The following is a 16,270-nucleotide window of genomic DNA, read 5'->3' on the forward strand; positions in this document are numbered from 1 at the left end:
ATCAAACTCATAACCATACATGTTCACACAAACACTGACTATTGATCCATTCTGTTTTTTCCTGTTTTGCCTTCTAAATGTTTCCTTAATTCTCATCTGCTGCTGTTTCCTTAATTTTCATCTGTAGTCCAAAACTCATTAGAATTGAACTATCCCATTATTTAGAAACTTTATTTGTGGCCTACCATTTTGAATATTGAGCTCAAAATTGAGGTCAATTTATTTAACTTAAAGATAATAGCATGATTAATTATTACAATTCTGCATTAATCTCAGTTGCCATCTCTCTCTGTCTCTCTTTAAGAGCTAATAATCCTAAAGGATTGCTGGAAGTTCGAGAAGCGCTGGAAAAGGTACACAAAGTAGAAGACCTTCTTCCGATTATGAAGGTAACTTTAGCATCAGCATGGCAGTCCATGTTTTTAGAGGAAAAGAAAACCAACAGCACTTTTTAAAACAGAATTCAGAATTATTAAATGCTATTTGAAATCACTAGTATGAACACATTCTGAAAAATAACCAAAATAAAAGAACATACAGGCATCAGACTCAGCTTGCAAGGAAGCAGTTAATATAGAAAAAAGAAAACTTAAAAATACTTATAATTGAATTCTGCTTCTGGCCACAGCTGAGTAACTGGTACTCAGCTGCCCTTCTACATGATTGCAGTTATAAAACTGGACAAAATATAAGTCAGTTATTTTCAGGCACTGGCTCATTACAAGACTCTGAATCTCATTGTCACCCCTGGTTTCTACTGGGAGTATTTATTAGACCATTGCATGGTAATGTGGAGCCCAAGCAGAGTACAGTGGTCTTGCTAAGCTAAGGAGGTAAAGAATGGAGTTTGGGTCTGCCAAAGTGGCTGGAATTTGCAGAGTAGAGAAGAGAAGGAGGCCATGTAGGCTGGGGAGTGCTCAGGGGTCAATGTGAGCACTCCTTTTCATCCTTGACTAAGACCTTGGTCATGAACATGCAATGAAAGACCATGAGAGGCTCAGCAGAGAGTGACTGCTGTGGGAAAGAAAGCTGAGCAGAGGTATCAGAGGTGTGTGTGCTGAGAGACATTGGAGTTTCGGCCTTGCCAATGTGGATGGATTCTGTGAACACCTCAGGCATTTAGTTAAGACCTCAGAAAGGACACACTGTAAAAGTAAGACCACACTCTGCAGTAAGGCTCACAACCTAGGACTGAGAACCATTTCTAAATAGACTGCCCTAACAAAGAATGAAACTAAGTCTAAAGGATGAAATGGATCTGCTAGTGATTTTACTACCTGTCAAAACTCAGTACCCTTTAAAGGAAGGCAAAATAACCTATTCTCTTTAATTACTACAGAAGTAAATGCCATTGTTTGAATATGTTCCCCCCAAAATGAATGTGTCGGAATGGAATCCTCAGTACACACATGTTGGGAGGTGGAGCCTAATGGGAAGTGTTTAATGGTGGAGCCCTCATGAATGGATTAATGCCATTATAAAAAGGGCTTCGGGGAGTGGCCTCTCTTGCCCTTCCACCTTCCATCATGTGAGGCGGCAGTAAGAAGGCTCATATCAGATGCTGGCACCTTGATCTTAGACTTCCCAGCCTCCAGAATAAATTTCTGGTTTTTTTTTTTTTTTTTTTGAGACAGGGTCTTGCTTTCTTGCCCACACTGGGTGACAGAGTGAGAGACCCCATCTCCTTAAAAAAAAAAAAAAAAAAAAGCTAGATAGTATGATCCAGGTATACCAGGCAAATGCTAATGAGAAGAAAAGTATGTGTGGCAATATCAGTAATGGAAACATTTGAATTCAATGGGAAGAACACTACAAGGGACAGAAATTATTTGATTAAAGTATAATCCATTAAGAAATTATAGCTGTGTGAACCTTTCCTCCATCTAGGAGTAAAACTACCCCAAAACATTCCAACAGCAGTTAGAATTGCTTTTCCAATTAGTGATTTGAACACTAACGTGGAAGTTCAGTAAATGTTTTCCTTGTAGCTATAGTAGATGAGATTGATTCATGTAAAATTTAGGAAATTTGTATGAATAAGCAAAGTGTGCCCATTTCTAAGGAATAACGAGGAAGTAGCATGTCATGAACAGAGCTGAGCATCTGACCCAGGACCCACATCTGCCTGGCTGGGTGTGGATGAGCCTATTTTACAGTTATTCCAGGTTTTTTTCTGCTGAAGACCAAATATTCTGGCCAGACCTACCTTGGAGAGTTTATTGTGAGGGTCTGATGCACTAACACAGCGGCCCTCAACCTTCTCATACTCAATGTGTTGACTCAGTAAACATGTTCAGATGCCCCCTTTACTTACTCTTTTATTGCACTAGGATGAACTTCATAGAGAATATGTCTCACCTACTAAAAAATGTCCACACAAAGTCATCTCAGTATCTCAGTTCACACAATGTCCACACAGTGTATCTCAGTATGTGGAAATTCGGGCATGCCTTCTCTAGAAGCCGGAAAGCAGCAGCCAGTGCTTCACACCTGCACATAAAATCATGGTGAATGTGACAGTTACAAGTCCGTCAGCCCTGTTATCTGTGAGTTATTTGGTGAGCTACGTTGTCATTGGCAATGTGGTTTTCTGAAATGGTAAACCACGCTTAGCAAAGCTCCAAGCTATATATAGTGTACTCCTTAATGTATATGCTATTTGCATTCCTGGCAAATTCAGTGTGTATGAAAACTTATAATAAATAATCAGTGTTTAAGTGCAAAACAGTTGGTTGCAGGCCCACATATTGATTAAATGATAAACATGTTCTTCATCTACATGAAAATCCAGTGGGACATTAGAAAATCGTACATTATGTGTGACAATCCCCTGTACCGTGGGACATATAGTAATCTTGGCTCCCAACTATCCAATCCCTGTAATAATCAGTCTCCCATAAATTCCCTCAGTGCCCCACAGGGGGCAGAATGGCTTCACCACAGGCCCTGAGATGTAGCATATAGAAAGGAAACCGGAGTGTGTGTGAGGGCGCTTCAGCTGCCTTCTTGTGAGTATTCTAGTGAGGCATTTAGATGTCCTGTGGTATTAGGCAGAATACAACATCAGCTTCGGGAGATTTTAATATTTTATATGTCTTTGTTTAAGAAGAAAAACAGAGTGGGCTACAAGACTATAGTCACTTAGCATGCAGCTGGAGAGACGCGGCATCGCCAGTCTCAATGCGCCTCTTGGTGTGAAGTCCCAACTGTTTGGAAGATGTAAGATGTTTGTTCTCTGTGGTGGGATGACATTCCACTTCAGCATTATACATCCACCTTTTACCCAGGATTACAGATATATTGGTACTTTGCAAGGCACACACAGCGGAATATACAACAAGATATTTCAGTGTTTAAAGTGCTTGGTGAAATGCACCAGGTCAGCTTCCACTGAAAGGCACAACGGTGCTGTTGGTGAAAAACCAAGTTAACGTGTATGTCAGCGCCCCCTAGAGGCGGTTTGTTAGCAAGTAACGCGGACTGGAATTCACCAAGGCCTTTGGGCCCACTTTCCAACTCTGCGGCTTCCCTGCTGGCTGGGACTCAGCCAGACTTTGTCTCATCTAGTTCGTTTCTCATCTGTAAGATTGAGACCATACCTAGTGCTATCAGCATGTTGTGAGGATTAGATGAGAATTGGCACATAGTGTGTTAGCGCATTTCTTCTGAAAGTAGCTTTTTTGCATGAAAGATGCTTGCCTGTTCAGTGCCTGGTGTGGCCCTGATGGCCTGTGCCACTCATCCTCTGGCGTCTGGGCTGCTGGTGACACCTGGTGCATCTTTCTGTTTCTAGACAAACTCTCCCCTCATGAAGTAGCAGCCTCTCTTACGTTACTGTTGCTTCTCTTAACTTCCAGTCCATCAGTTTTTTTAAAAAGGCAATATTAAGTTAACTGAATTTGGGGGTCATTTTCTGAAACTTGTTTATTGCCATTGCAGGTTTGTCCCAAATGTTTTAAACAGAAAGCTAACATCTGAAACTGTGTTCATACACTTATCACCCCGAAGGCCATTCTTAACTCTGAGTAATTCCTTTAACTTAACCGACTTCTCTGTGGCCCACAGAGTTGTGTGGGTGTGGGTGTGGGTGTGGGTGTGAATGAAGTTCTCCAGTTAGTGGATATAATCCTGGCTACTATTCAGAAAAATCAGACTCTGCTTTGAGCACTAGTATGAAGGTTGCATTTTTGAGTTACAGGATGTTAGGTGCAAGTATTCTGCCATGATTCAAAGTTGCTGCCTACTAAGATGGGCATGAGAAAACAGGAGAGAGCTCTTAGAAGTGAGCAGTGCCCCTTCTTGATGAAAAGAACCTGTGAGCTTTTGGTGCTGAGGTTCTCTGCTGGCCTCTGGTGGGAGCTGTGGGGAGCATAACCTGGGCTCTGTTGGGGCCTGAGGACAGGCAGAGATGTCCTTGGCCACCAGGACGCTATCTCTTGTATCAGATGACCTCCTTGGCCCTTTTTAAAAACATGTAAGGTAGAGCCAGCACTACAGGATTGCAGTTGGGGTTTACAGTGAATGAAACACTAGTAACGTGAATTTTCTTTTTCCCTGAAAGCAGTTTAATACTAAAACAAAGGATGGGTTCACTGTGAACACGAAAGTTCCCAGCCTTAAAGACCAAGGGAAGGAATATGATGGATTCACAATCACGATTACAGGAGACAAGTATGTGTGCTTCTTAATGTGGTGTAAGCTAGAGACGAGGCAGAAAGGGTGCCTGTGCTTATTGTCGCTGTAGAGTTTTGTCATGTTGAACTTTGGCTCTATCCTGAAATGAAAAGTATCAAGGTCCAGTGAGCAGTTATAACCAGTTATTTGTAAAAATTGACATCTAAAGTATTACACCAGCAGATACATTATCTGACTGTCTAAATCGAAGGACTTTCTAGATACTAAGTATGATGTAGTTTGTGGAAGACATTCTTCTGGGTTTTTGAAGTTCCTTGGGGGGCACGAGGGAGGCTTTTACTAATAAAATGAAAAAAGATGAGCAGTTGGCAGATTGAAGTCCATTGTAGATTTAAATATATATATATGTAAGCCTATCTATCTATCTATCTATCTATCTATATATATATATATATGTAGAGAGAGAGAGAGAAACAGCTTTAATAATTAATGAGTAGTTTAATCTTATAGAAAATTTAGAATATACAGATAAGCAAAATTAACAAAATAAAAATCAAGTTATTTTCTTTAAAAACTGAGGTTAGACTGTTCCACTATTTACCCTTACCATTACATTATCACAGTCATTTCCCCAGTCATATTCTTAAAAGTATTTTTAGTAATTGCATAATATTCCAGTGTATAGATGTAGAATTTCTCTGATCTTTTTGTTATTGACCACTTAGGGTATTTCTCATTGTTTTACTTTATAAATAGCACTGTAGTAAACATTTTTGTTAACTCTAGTTTTATTTACATCTGAAATCCAAGCTTTGTCTGTCAGCCTCCATATTCCTTGAATTGTGGGTAGAATTGCCTTGAGCTGTGCACGTGCACACCCCCCCACACACACACACATACACCCCCACACACACACACCCCATCTTCAGGTGCATAGCCTTGAGAAGCGCCATGCCCTCCCCCTGGTTTCCACCTGCTCAACATAAGACTGTGACTCACATTCTGCAGCCCCTCTGCCTTTTGGGCTCTGACTTTCTCACATACTTTTCCTCTAAGCTATAAGGAGCCACCTCTTCAAGTTTCACATCAAAACTTAAACAGGGCGGGGCGCAGTGACTCACGCCTGTAATCGCAGCCCTTTGGGAGTCTGAGGCGGGCAGATCATGGGGTCAGGAGATCAAGACCATCCTGGCTAACAAGGTGAAACCCCGTCTCTACTAAAAATACAAAAATATTAGCTGGGAGTGGTGGCGGGTGCATGTGGTCCCAGCTACTTGGGAGGCTGAGGCAAGAGAATGGCGTGAACCCAGGAGGCGGAGGTTGCAGTGAGCCAAGGTTGCGCCACTACACTTCAGCTTGGGCGACAGAGCAAGACTCCATCTCAAAAAAAAACAAAAACAAACAAACAAACAAACAAAAAACAACTTAAACAGGCCTTCATGAGTAAACACCAGTTCAGCAACTTCCAGATTTCGGGGCTTTTCTATATCTTTGAAGTCTTGATCTTCACCTCAAGCTTCTTATCAAAGTACGTTCCCAATAAAGATCATTCTCCCCTGATTGCAGGGTGTGCTATTTAATGTAAAAAGTGTTCTCCTCCCTTTTCACACACCCATGATATGTATCCTCAGATCAGATTCCCAAACAGAAATGAAATTACTATATAAGTACAGTTGATCTTTGAATAACTCAGGGGTTAGGTGGATTGACCTTCCCACCCCTAGCAGGCAAAAATTTGCATATAACCTTTGACTACCCCCAAATTTAATAGCTTACTGTTGACCAGAAGTCTTACCAAAAACAAAAACAGCTGATTAACACATATTTTATATGTTATATGTATTACATTTTGTATTCTTACAGTAAGTAGGCTAGGGAAAAGAAAATGTTATTAAGAAAGTCAGCTGGGCACGGTGGCTCATGCCTGTAATCCTAGCACTTTGGGAGGCCAAGGCAGGCGGATCATGAGGTCAGGAGTTCGAGAGCAGCCTGGCCAATATGGCGAAATCCCATCTCTACTAAAAATACAAAAATTAGCCAGGCATGGTAGCACGCACCTATAATTCCAGCTACTCAGGAGGCTGAGGCAGGAGAATCGCTTGCACCCACAAGGGGAGGTTGCAGTGAGCCAAGATCATGCCACTGCGCTCCAGCCTGGTGACAGAGTGAGACTCTGTCTCAAAAAAAGAAAAAAAAGAAAATCATAAGGAAAATATACTTACACTATGTATTAAGTGGAAGTAGATCCTCATAAAGGTCTTCATCCTCATTATCTTCACGTTGAGTAGGCTGAGGAGGAGTTGGTCTTGCTGTCTCAGGGGTGGCAGAGGCGGAAGAAAATCCTCGTATAAGTGGATCCATGCAGTTTAAACCCATGTTGTTCAAGGGTCAACTGTACATGAAATTTCTCCCCCTGAAATGTGACATCTTTCCTCAATTGCCTGCTTTGCTCCACTTGTTGCCTCCCTTGCTCTGGGCCTCCTGACCCCTCGAGGCGACTCTGCCTGGCATCCCATCTCCTGTCTCCTGCTTCAGCAGTGCTTCACCAATGTTGCTAAAGCTCCATCTCACTGGACATTCCCCTAGCTCCGCAAATCTCTCCCCTCTCCATACGCAGCCATTTCCTGTGGCTACCCAAACCAGCTTCCCTGCCAGGCATTCACAGCCTCTCACAAAGTGGCCTCAGACATTTCCTGCTTGACCTGGACCGTCTCCCTGTTGGAACCTGGCCTGCTAGTCCGACTGGAATGCTTGTTCCCCAGTTCACCTCTGCTTTCTGATGTCTGGGTCTCTCACTCCCATCCCGACCCATGTTTAGGCCACTTCTCCCATGAGACCTTTCCTGCTTTTTTCTATGTTGTCCAAATTAGATTCTTTTTTTGAACCTCTGATGAGCTACATTATGACCTGAATCATGGTTTCATAATAATTTGTGGCCCTTGGCCAGAAGTGGTGGCTCATGCCAGCATATTGGGAGGCCAAGATGGGAAGATTGCTTGAGGCCAGGAGTTTGAGACCAGCCTGGGCAACATGGTGAGACTCTGCCTCTGCAATGGATTTTTAAAAATAACTACAGGTGCGTACCAGTAGTCCCAGCTACTCAAGAGGCTGAGGCAGGAAGATCACTTGAGCCCAAGAGTTTGAGGCTATGGTGAGCTATGATCATGCCACCGCTCTCCAGCCTGGATGGTAGAGCAAGATCCCATCTCTAATAATAATAATTTGTGGCCCAGTTTCTTCCTTCCTTCCTCAATCAAGGCAGCAGCTGGACTTTTCTTTGTAGGCTCCAAAGACTAAATGCAAACTTTTGCTGGTGGCATTATACAAAAAATGCCTGTTGTATCAAACTTATATCCTCCATAGAACCTAAGTGGACCTTAAGCTCCACTTTTTTTTTGTTTTGATAAAAAACAAAAACATGTTGTCGTCCCTGAACTATCTTCCTGCACACAGTTCTTGCTTGTGACCTTTAATCCTAATGGGGTGGCTTAGAAAATATTTACTGGTTGTTTAAATCCATTCTTGACTGTGTGTAATTGTTTTCCACATATTAGCTTAAGTTTGTGTAATAAGTACATGTAGTTAGACTTAACTGTGAGCAAATGAGTTACTGATCACTTAAAGGTGAGGCAACTATCACATTTTATGAAGAAATAATGCATTCTCATGACACCTGCCTTGCTTATCTGTAGTTAGAAAGGTAAGGCACATTCTTGTGTATGTTTAGTGCCACATCAGCATGCTCTTTGGTTTTTAAATAAACTTTCTGTGTTTGGCTGTTTGAACTTATAATACATGCCTTTGACACTTATTTTTGTATTTTCAGAGTTGGCAATATATTATTTTCTGTGGAAACTCAAACCACGGAAGAAAGGACACAATTATATCATGCTGAAATAGATGCGCTTTATAAAGATTTGACAGCAAAAGGAAAAGTATTGATTCTTTCATCAGAATTTGGGGTAGGTTTCTCTTTGTTTCCATTTTTCTGTTCTTCTCATGATTCTTTACTTTTTGAACCTCTGCCCTTTCATTGAGATTGTACAGCTTATGCTTGAAATTGGGTTGAATTGACCTAAAAAATATTTATTTCTTATAGGCGAAAATTCTCGTATTTAGTAACTACAGTAATGGGGAGGATAATAAATTAATAATTTAGTACTATGCTACAACATTATCATAAGTTTGGGCTTTGACAAGATACAAAAAAGTTGGTCCATAATGAAAATGACCTGTTCTTCACCTTTTCCTTCCATTTTCTTCCCTTCGTTGTGGTTGTTGCTTATAACCATATATTTATAATGAGCTTTTGAATGTAAACTGGATGATGTATTCTGATGAGTTAATGGCAAGGAAAGTACAATGAAGTTGTGTATACTTTGCACTTAATGGTCCTTTCCTGGTCTGTGGCTTCCTCCCTTGGTTGTCCGCCTGGACTCGAGGTGGCGTCGTTGCAGGTAGCAGGGTATGGTGGACATTCTATCCCCACCACACCCCCTCCCTGTGTTCTGCAGTGGACGGATGCCCCTTACCCTTGAAAAGTCACCTTATTTCTCCAGCACTTAATCACTGCATCCATATAATTAAACATCTAAGTTTATATACATAATTGAGCATCATCCAAATCTCAATGCAGAGTAGGGGAAGGGGCTTACCCAGATCGTTTGGGGTATTGTTTGAGGAAACATATTTGGTGTTAATAAATGCCTTTTAAAATTTTAATCACAATATATATTTTGACATTTCAAATAACATTAAAGGAGACTGAGATTTTTATGTTTATCAGAGAGTTGCAGTTTAAGAAACAGGTGGGGAAACATTGCTCTAAATTGAACTAAATTGGAAAAAATGATACAAAAGGGTATAGAATATTCAAGAATTTGAAAAGTAGGTTCTTATGGGAGAGGAAGAAAACAATCCTTTTCTTGGTGTAAATTATTCTTGTGTGTCCTGTCACCTAATGAAAAATTAGTTCGTATCTAGTATTTAAGTTTATGAGCCTGTGTCTTTTTTTCTAGGAGGCTGATGCTGTCTGCAACTTAATATTATCCTTAGTTTATTACTTTTATAATTTGATGCCACTCTCTCGAGGATCCAGGTAAGTAATATCCTGTCATTAAAATTATTTTAAATTGAGAAATGTGTTCTTTTTTGCTTATCCTTCCTGTTATGGATGTAGGTACAGAGTACACAAAGAAATGGTAAGGAGCTCCCTATTTTTTTTCCAAAATCTACACGAAAAAATATTTCCTTAGTCTATCACATCATCAAAAGAATTATAGAAGACAGTTCTAATATACTGTGCTTACGTTTAATAGGATAGGGATTCATCCATTCAACACAAGTTCATGGGAAGTTTACTGTGTACCATGCGCCATGCTCAGTGTGTTTTAGTTTTTTGTTTTTGCCAGCCTCTTACTGAACCTCCTTCTCCTCTCCCTTTTCCATTTTGGGCAGTCAGGCGACCCGTAATCCTCATGTTTTATACTTTGGGGCCACCAGTCACTCTGTACTATTTTTATTATTTTGGATAAATTCTTGCCACTTGTATATCAGGAGTTTTTAGGTATCATTAAAACAGGGGCTATGACTGTAGAGTTTTCATTTCATTCTCCTTTTCCCAGTACTGTGTGCAGTAAATCATGTAAATGGCCTTTTGCCATTGCTGGCACATAGTTGAATTTAAGATGTTCTGGCTAAAAATAATACACTTGGATGTCTTTATCTTTGATTAATGCTTTAGGAAGTAAAACTCCCCTAAATGCAACAGTAAATTTGGTTCTAGTATTTAAGACTCATTGAAATGAAATAGAAACATAAATGTTATCAGCATAACATTGCTATTTGTGTCCACTGAATAAGTGATGTGAGGCCTGTACACATCACTGCCTGTGGGCCCCACGTGCAGGCACTGTGCTCAACAGCCAGCATCCGTCCTTTGTCCTTTGTCCTTGCAGCAGTTCTGCTGGCTCCTGTGTGACATTGAAGGAAGTGCAGCTCTGATTGTCCTCAACTCCCCCTCATCCCTACATCCCTTCAGTCCTAAATAGTCTGTTGGTTGTGCTTCCCACACTTCTGTTTCTCTCTTCCCTATACCCACTGCAGCTAGCTTTGCTCTTGCTCCTCTGCCCTGCAGCTCTCCAGCACCTTCTGAAAACCATGGGTTCAAGCCGAGCTTGGCAGCACGCACAGTGCACAGTGTCAGCCCTGCCCTACCCCGGTTTGCCTTGGCTGCAGCACTGCTCTCTTCCGCTGCTCTTTCTCCTCCCCTTGGCTCTCCGCATGGGCTGTCCGCCACATCTCCCTGCCTTCTCTGCCGCTTTCATCTTCAGCCCTGGGGCCCTGGAGGATGCAGGGCACATGTCTTTAGCCTCTGAAGTCTTCTCTGCTGGAGAACCCCATGAATCACCTTGACTCGCTTTGCTTGGTGTCCGCCCGTGGCACTTGTTAGCTTTCTCTGAAGGTGCTCGTGCCATCCTTTCCCCCTGCTAGGATGCATTATCTCATGGGCGAGAGCTGTCTTTATCTTGAGCCAATCTGTTTTGGGAAAAGCACAACACTGTGGTTACAATAGCGGGTCCCATGGCCTTTTGCCAGCTCCTTCCACCCAGGACCAGCCAGCCCCCTCTCTCTCCTCACCAAGAGCAGAAGCACAGCACCTTGCAAACGCCTCCCCAGACCTGCACATTCACAGCTCTATACTCGTTCTGGAGTGACAGGGCAGCAGACCTTGCCCCACGAGCCTCCGAGCCAGCAGGCAAAGGTATCCCACAATCTCCTGGCCTCTAACAGCCACCTCGGAGCCCTGGCAGTTCACACACACGCCCAAAGCTCCAAACCATCTATCAGTTAGTACATTGTGAGAATGTGTTCTGCATTTCTTCCTTGAAGGCCGGCATTTCTAATGCTTAAAAAGTAAGACTAACATATGTATTTGTATTTACGAACTTTATTGTATACATGCATTGCTGGAGTGCAGTAGCACGATCTCAGCTCACTGCAACCTCTGCCTACGAGGTTCAAGCGATTCTCCTGCCTCAGTCTCCCAAGTAGCTGGGACTACAGGCTCATGCTGCCACTCCTGGATAATTTTTTGTATTTTTGTTAGAGATGGGGTTTTGCCATGTTGGTCAGGCTGGTCTTGAACTCCTGACCTCAAGTGATCCACCCGCCTCGGCCTCCCAAAGTGTTGGGATTACAGGCATGAGCCACCATGCCCAGCCTGATGTTTGTGTTTTCAGTAGAGACAGGGTTTTACCATATTGCTCTCAAACTTCTGACCTCAAGCGATCCACCCGCCTTGGCCTCCCAAAGTGCTGGGATTACAGGTGTGAGCCACCTCGCCTGGCCAGTAAATACATTCTGATAGTAAATAGTAAACTATTCTTAAACAAATAGACATATTTTCATGTTAAATGAAACATTCAGTGTTTTATTTGAAAGAAATTTTGAATACATTTTATCTTTCATGATGGGAAGTCCATGGTGAAATTTACCATGGTAACTGTAGACCGTTCAGGATGGATTGACCACTGTTCTTTATTTAAATAGTGTGATTGCTTACTCGGTCATCGTGGGAGCGCTGATGGCAAGTGGGAAAGAAGTAGCAGGAAAAATTCCCAAAGGGAAGGTACGTTGGAGGGGAAGGGAGACATGCTTGGTTGTGTGTTAAGTCCCAATTTACAGATTTTTATTTTAAGGTACACAAGTTACACCGATCTCCAGCCGAGCCTGTGTCCTCCACGTTTAGTAACATTCCTAAATGTCTTTCTTTTTCAGTTAGTAGACTTTGAAGCTATGACAGCCCCTGGTTCAGAGGCCTTTAGCAAAGTCGCCAAAAGCTGGATGAACTTGAAAAGGTAACTGCTTGAGGGGGGTCCACACAAGGGTATCATAACTGGAGGAGGAAAGGGAGTTTCCTGTTACTTTGGAGCTCTGTGAAAACTGGAATTTTTATACTCATTTTTATAAGTTAATATGTAGTACGATGAATTTGATCCACTTTTTCAAGGTTAAAGTGTTTTGCTGTCGTATAAGATAACCTTTTAAGGGTGAATGTATGGATAAAAATGGACTATGAAGGCCAGGCGCGGTAGCTCACACCTGTAATCCCAGCACTTTGGGACACTGAGGTGGGAGGATCATTTGAGACCAGGAGTTTGAGACCAGCCTGGGCAACATAGTGAAACTGCTCCCCTCTACAAAAAAAATTAAAATTAGCTGGGCATAGTGGTGTGTGCCTGTAGTCCCAACTACTTGGGCAGCTGAAGCGAGAGGATCGCTTGAGCCTAGGAGTTTGAGGCTGCAGTGAGCTATGGTTGCACCACTGCACTCTAGACTGGGTGACAGAGTGGCACCTTGACTCTTAAAAAAAAAAAAAAGAACCATGAATAAAAAATTTAAAAAGTAGTTGGCGAAAGAAAATTACCAAAATCTTATTTATATGATCAGGTATTCACTTCTTTTGGCCTACTTACTCTTAGGCTCAGTATTCAGGAGTGTTTGAACTTGTAGACAGAGCCCATTTTACATTACTCTGAGTGGTAGCACTTAGCCTATTTAGTTGCATTTTATTGCAGCCAGGAATTTTATAGCAGCCAGGAATTATCCCTGACGGTCACTGTGTGTGAGGAGTCTAGCAGACCGTGATCGTTCCTGGCTCTTGTTTCCAGAAGCACTGGAGAGGACTGTGTGAATTTGAAGTGTGTGAAATTAAATTCATAGATGCCTCAGTAGTTAATGAAGAATAAGTAAGCCTCACTGTTCAACCTTAGTTATTCTTGCCCCTTCTCCTGCTTTTTTACATCCCAACCAGTTTTGCCTTTCACATCTATTTGACATAGCAACCACTCTATTGCTGGGTAATTTATATTCTGTTTAAAACAGAAAAATTTGTGCCTGTAGTCCGCCATTGCTCAATTTGTAATTTAGCTTTGCAGTGAAAGCTTCTAACAGTTACACCCTGTCCTGGTACATTCTTGTTTCAGGTTTATTAGTTTGCACATGTTTTAGTAATACGACCACCAGGCCAAAGGTCTTGCTGCTGTTTTTACATGATTGTACAATGTGAATCTTTTGAACATTCTTTAAGGAAAGAATAACAATGCTACCTTACATCCTGCAGTTGACACTTTACAGTGTACCTCGGAATACCTTATCTCATTCAGAGCATGTCATGGTAACTCTGCGAGTTAAGAACACTGTCCCTGTGACAGATCAGGGAAGTGTAGCCTAGAGAAGTAAAGAAAGCTAATAAGGAGTGAAGCTGGACCTGAAACCTGTGTCTTTTGATTCCAAGCCCAGCATGCACCACAGCTGGACATGTAAATCAAGAGTTTAATTTTCTTTTTCAAAGCTCTGGTTTAACTTCCAAGCAACTTGTCACGTGTCGGCTGATACCACAGGCCGTTGTGAGAGGAGCCATTCTGTTCACAGCTCCTCCCTGCCTTTCTAACATTGTTTGATATCACAGAATGAATATAATAAATGTAATGATAGGAAAAAATATAAGCTCTGCCTTTTTTTTTTTTTTGCAAATTTTGTTAATTTTCCTACTGCTACTTTGTGTTTTTCTTTTTCAGTATTTCACCTTCTTATAAGACTCTTCCGTCAGTATCAGAAACGTTTCCAACGTTAAGATCGATGATTGAGGTGCTAAACACGGACTCTTCTCCACGTTGTCTTAAGAAACTCTAGTTCTGTTGTTGTATTTATACAAGTAAAGGGCCGGACCTCTTGCTTCTTAAGTTATTTTTTAAAACATGGAATTATAAAGAAATTAGGTCCTCTATTACTTTTGATACCAATTTTTGATAGGAGTTGAATACTTGAAATCATTTTCTTTACTTTTCTGAACCATAACGAAAATCATGAAAGAGGCTTTCGGGGGAAAAAGCTACTTGACTTGGAGGGAAAGTGTGTGTATTAGCCAGCAACCTATTGGTTTCCTCTTATAAAGTCATATAACTCCTTTCTTACAGTAAAAAAAAAAAAAATTTTCCTCAACAACTAAAAAATAATAATGAAGATGAACAAAAACGAAACCAAATAGGAGTGTTTGTATTCCTTTAGAGATTTGAATATTTTTCAAACTTTCTTTTTACACACATTGTGATAGAGCATCTTTTGTTGACTCACATAACCTCCATGTGTGGGTCCTTCGTTTTATTAGAACTGTGGAAGAAGGTTCCTGGGCCATCAGTATGTGTTGCAGAGCTTACAGCCAGGAACACTTATTTTGAACAATACAGACAGTATTTGCCAATGTCCCAAATGCTGAATTATTGAACCATGTTTTTTTTTCCTTTGTTGAAAAAAATAAACCGGGGTGATTTCTATAAATCACCAGTTTTTGGCACTGGATTATGTATGTGTTTATTTTGTGAACCAGTTTCACTTTCAGGTACAAGAACATTCAGAAAATCTCTCTCGTTTTTTTTCCCAGGCACGGTAAATGACAGTGAGTAAAATGGGTTAATTAAAACTGCTGCTGTTTCCAAATGGCACCATCCATTAGCAAGCCTGCTCTTCTCTCCCTTCTACAGGACGCACCTTCCATCTCTTCGCTTGACCACTTCTCCCTGTACATTGTAATTTCTCTTGGACCACTTCTGTAGTCTCCTGACTCATCTTCCTGCTATTGCTCTGTTTAAACCCCACAGCCTCCCTTTGTCCTAAAATGAAACGCAGTCTCCTGCTGTAGCCTAGCTGACGTGGCTCTGTTTCTCAAACTGAATCTCTTACTCCCCACACTCCCCTTTGTTTGCACCATCAACTCTCCTAGCCTTTTCCTTCCTTGGGAACCTTTCAGTTAACTTGACACTGTCCGATAGAACATTCTGTGATGATGTTCCAGAATGTTCTATGTGCTGCCAGTATGGTAGTTAGTAACCTCATGTGGCCACTGAGCACTTGAAACAGAACTGGTGTGCCTGAGGAGCTGAGTTTCACATTTAGTTTTGATTAATTTAAATTCAAATAGCTGCATGTAGCTAGTGGTTATTATATTAGTCCAGGCAGCCTACAGAGTTCCTAGTGAGACTTTAAAGGTTTTTGCACAGAAATGATCCAGAATGGTGGTCTCCCAGGGTAATTTAATATCATTTTGAATTTGTGGTTATAGACTTGCCTGAGTAGCTAAGCTCTTACTATGATCCGTTTTTATTCACAAGAGTTCTGATACCAGATGTGTGGAGTTTTCCCCTCACACCAACCAGTTCTCCAGCTTTCCATATATCAGCTGGAGTGGGAAGGGATCCTGCAATTCATATCTGACACTAACTTCCTGGAGTTAAACAGACCCCAGAGGTTAAGGGCTAGTCTCACAAGACTGCCCCCTTTTCAGACGCCGGTTGCAGTCATTGCCTCCTGTACTCCTGACTGATTGGTTATAAGTTGGGGGTTCCCATCACACCCTCCCACCTCATGTTTGATAATTTGCAAGAATGGCTCACACAATTCAGGGACACTCCTTACTTACTATTACTGATTCGTTGTATCGGATACACATCAACAGTCAAATGGAAGAGGTGCACAGGGCAAGGTATGGGGGGCAGCATGGAGCTTCCATGCCCTCTCCAGGCCCACCACCATCCCTCCACCTTGATGTGTTCACCAACTAAAACCCCCAAACCTT

At 41.6% G+C, this 16,270-nt stretch overlaps 1 protein-coding gene across 1 annotated transcript in view; it reads left to right on the forward strand.

The window, feature by feature from the left end:
• The window catches only part of TTC13 (tetratricopeptide repeat domain 13), an 81,029-nt gene extending 66,032 nt beyond the window's left edge, over positions 1-14,997 (forward strand). Inside the window, exons 17-23 of the mRNA XM_011933434.1 lie at positions 305-389; positions 4,562-4,671; positions 8,462-8,597; positions 9,654-9,733; positions 12,187-12,265; positions 12,415-12,494; positions 14,217-14,997. Of these exons, the coding sequence (XP_011788824.1) occupies positions 305-389; positions 4,562-4,671; positions 8,462-8,597; positions 9,654-9,733; positions 12,187-12,265; positions 12,415-12,494; positions 14,217-14,331 (685 nt within the window). The 3' untranslated portion in view covers positions 14,332-14,997. The remainder of the gene's footprint in view (positions 1-304; positions 390-4,561; positions 4,672-8,461; positions 8,598-9,653; positions 9,734-12,186; positions 12,266-12,414; positions 12,495-14,216) is intronic.
• Positions 14,998-16,270: the final 1,273 nt, after the last annotated feature.

Source organism: Colobus angolensis, unplaced genomic scaffold (assembly GCF_000951035.1).
Source record: "Colobus angolensis palliatus isolate OR3802 unplaced genomic scaffold, Cang.pa_1.0 Scaffold126, whole genome shotgun sequence".
Taxonomy (NCBI): domain Eukaryota; kingdom Metazoa; phylum Chordata; class Mammalia; order Primates; family Cercopithecidae; genus Colobus; species Colobus angolensis.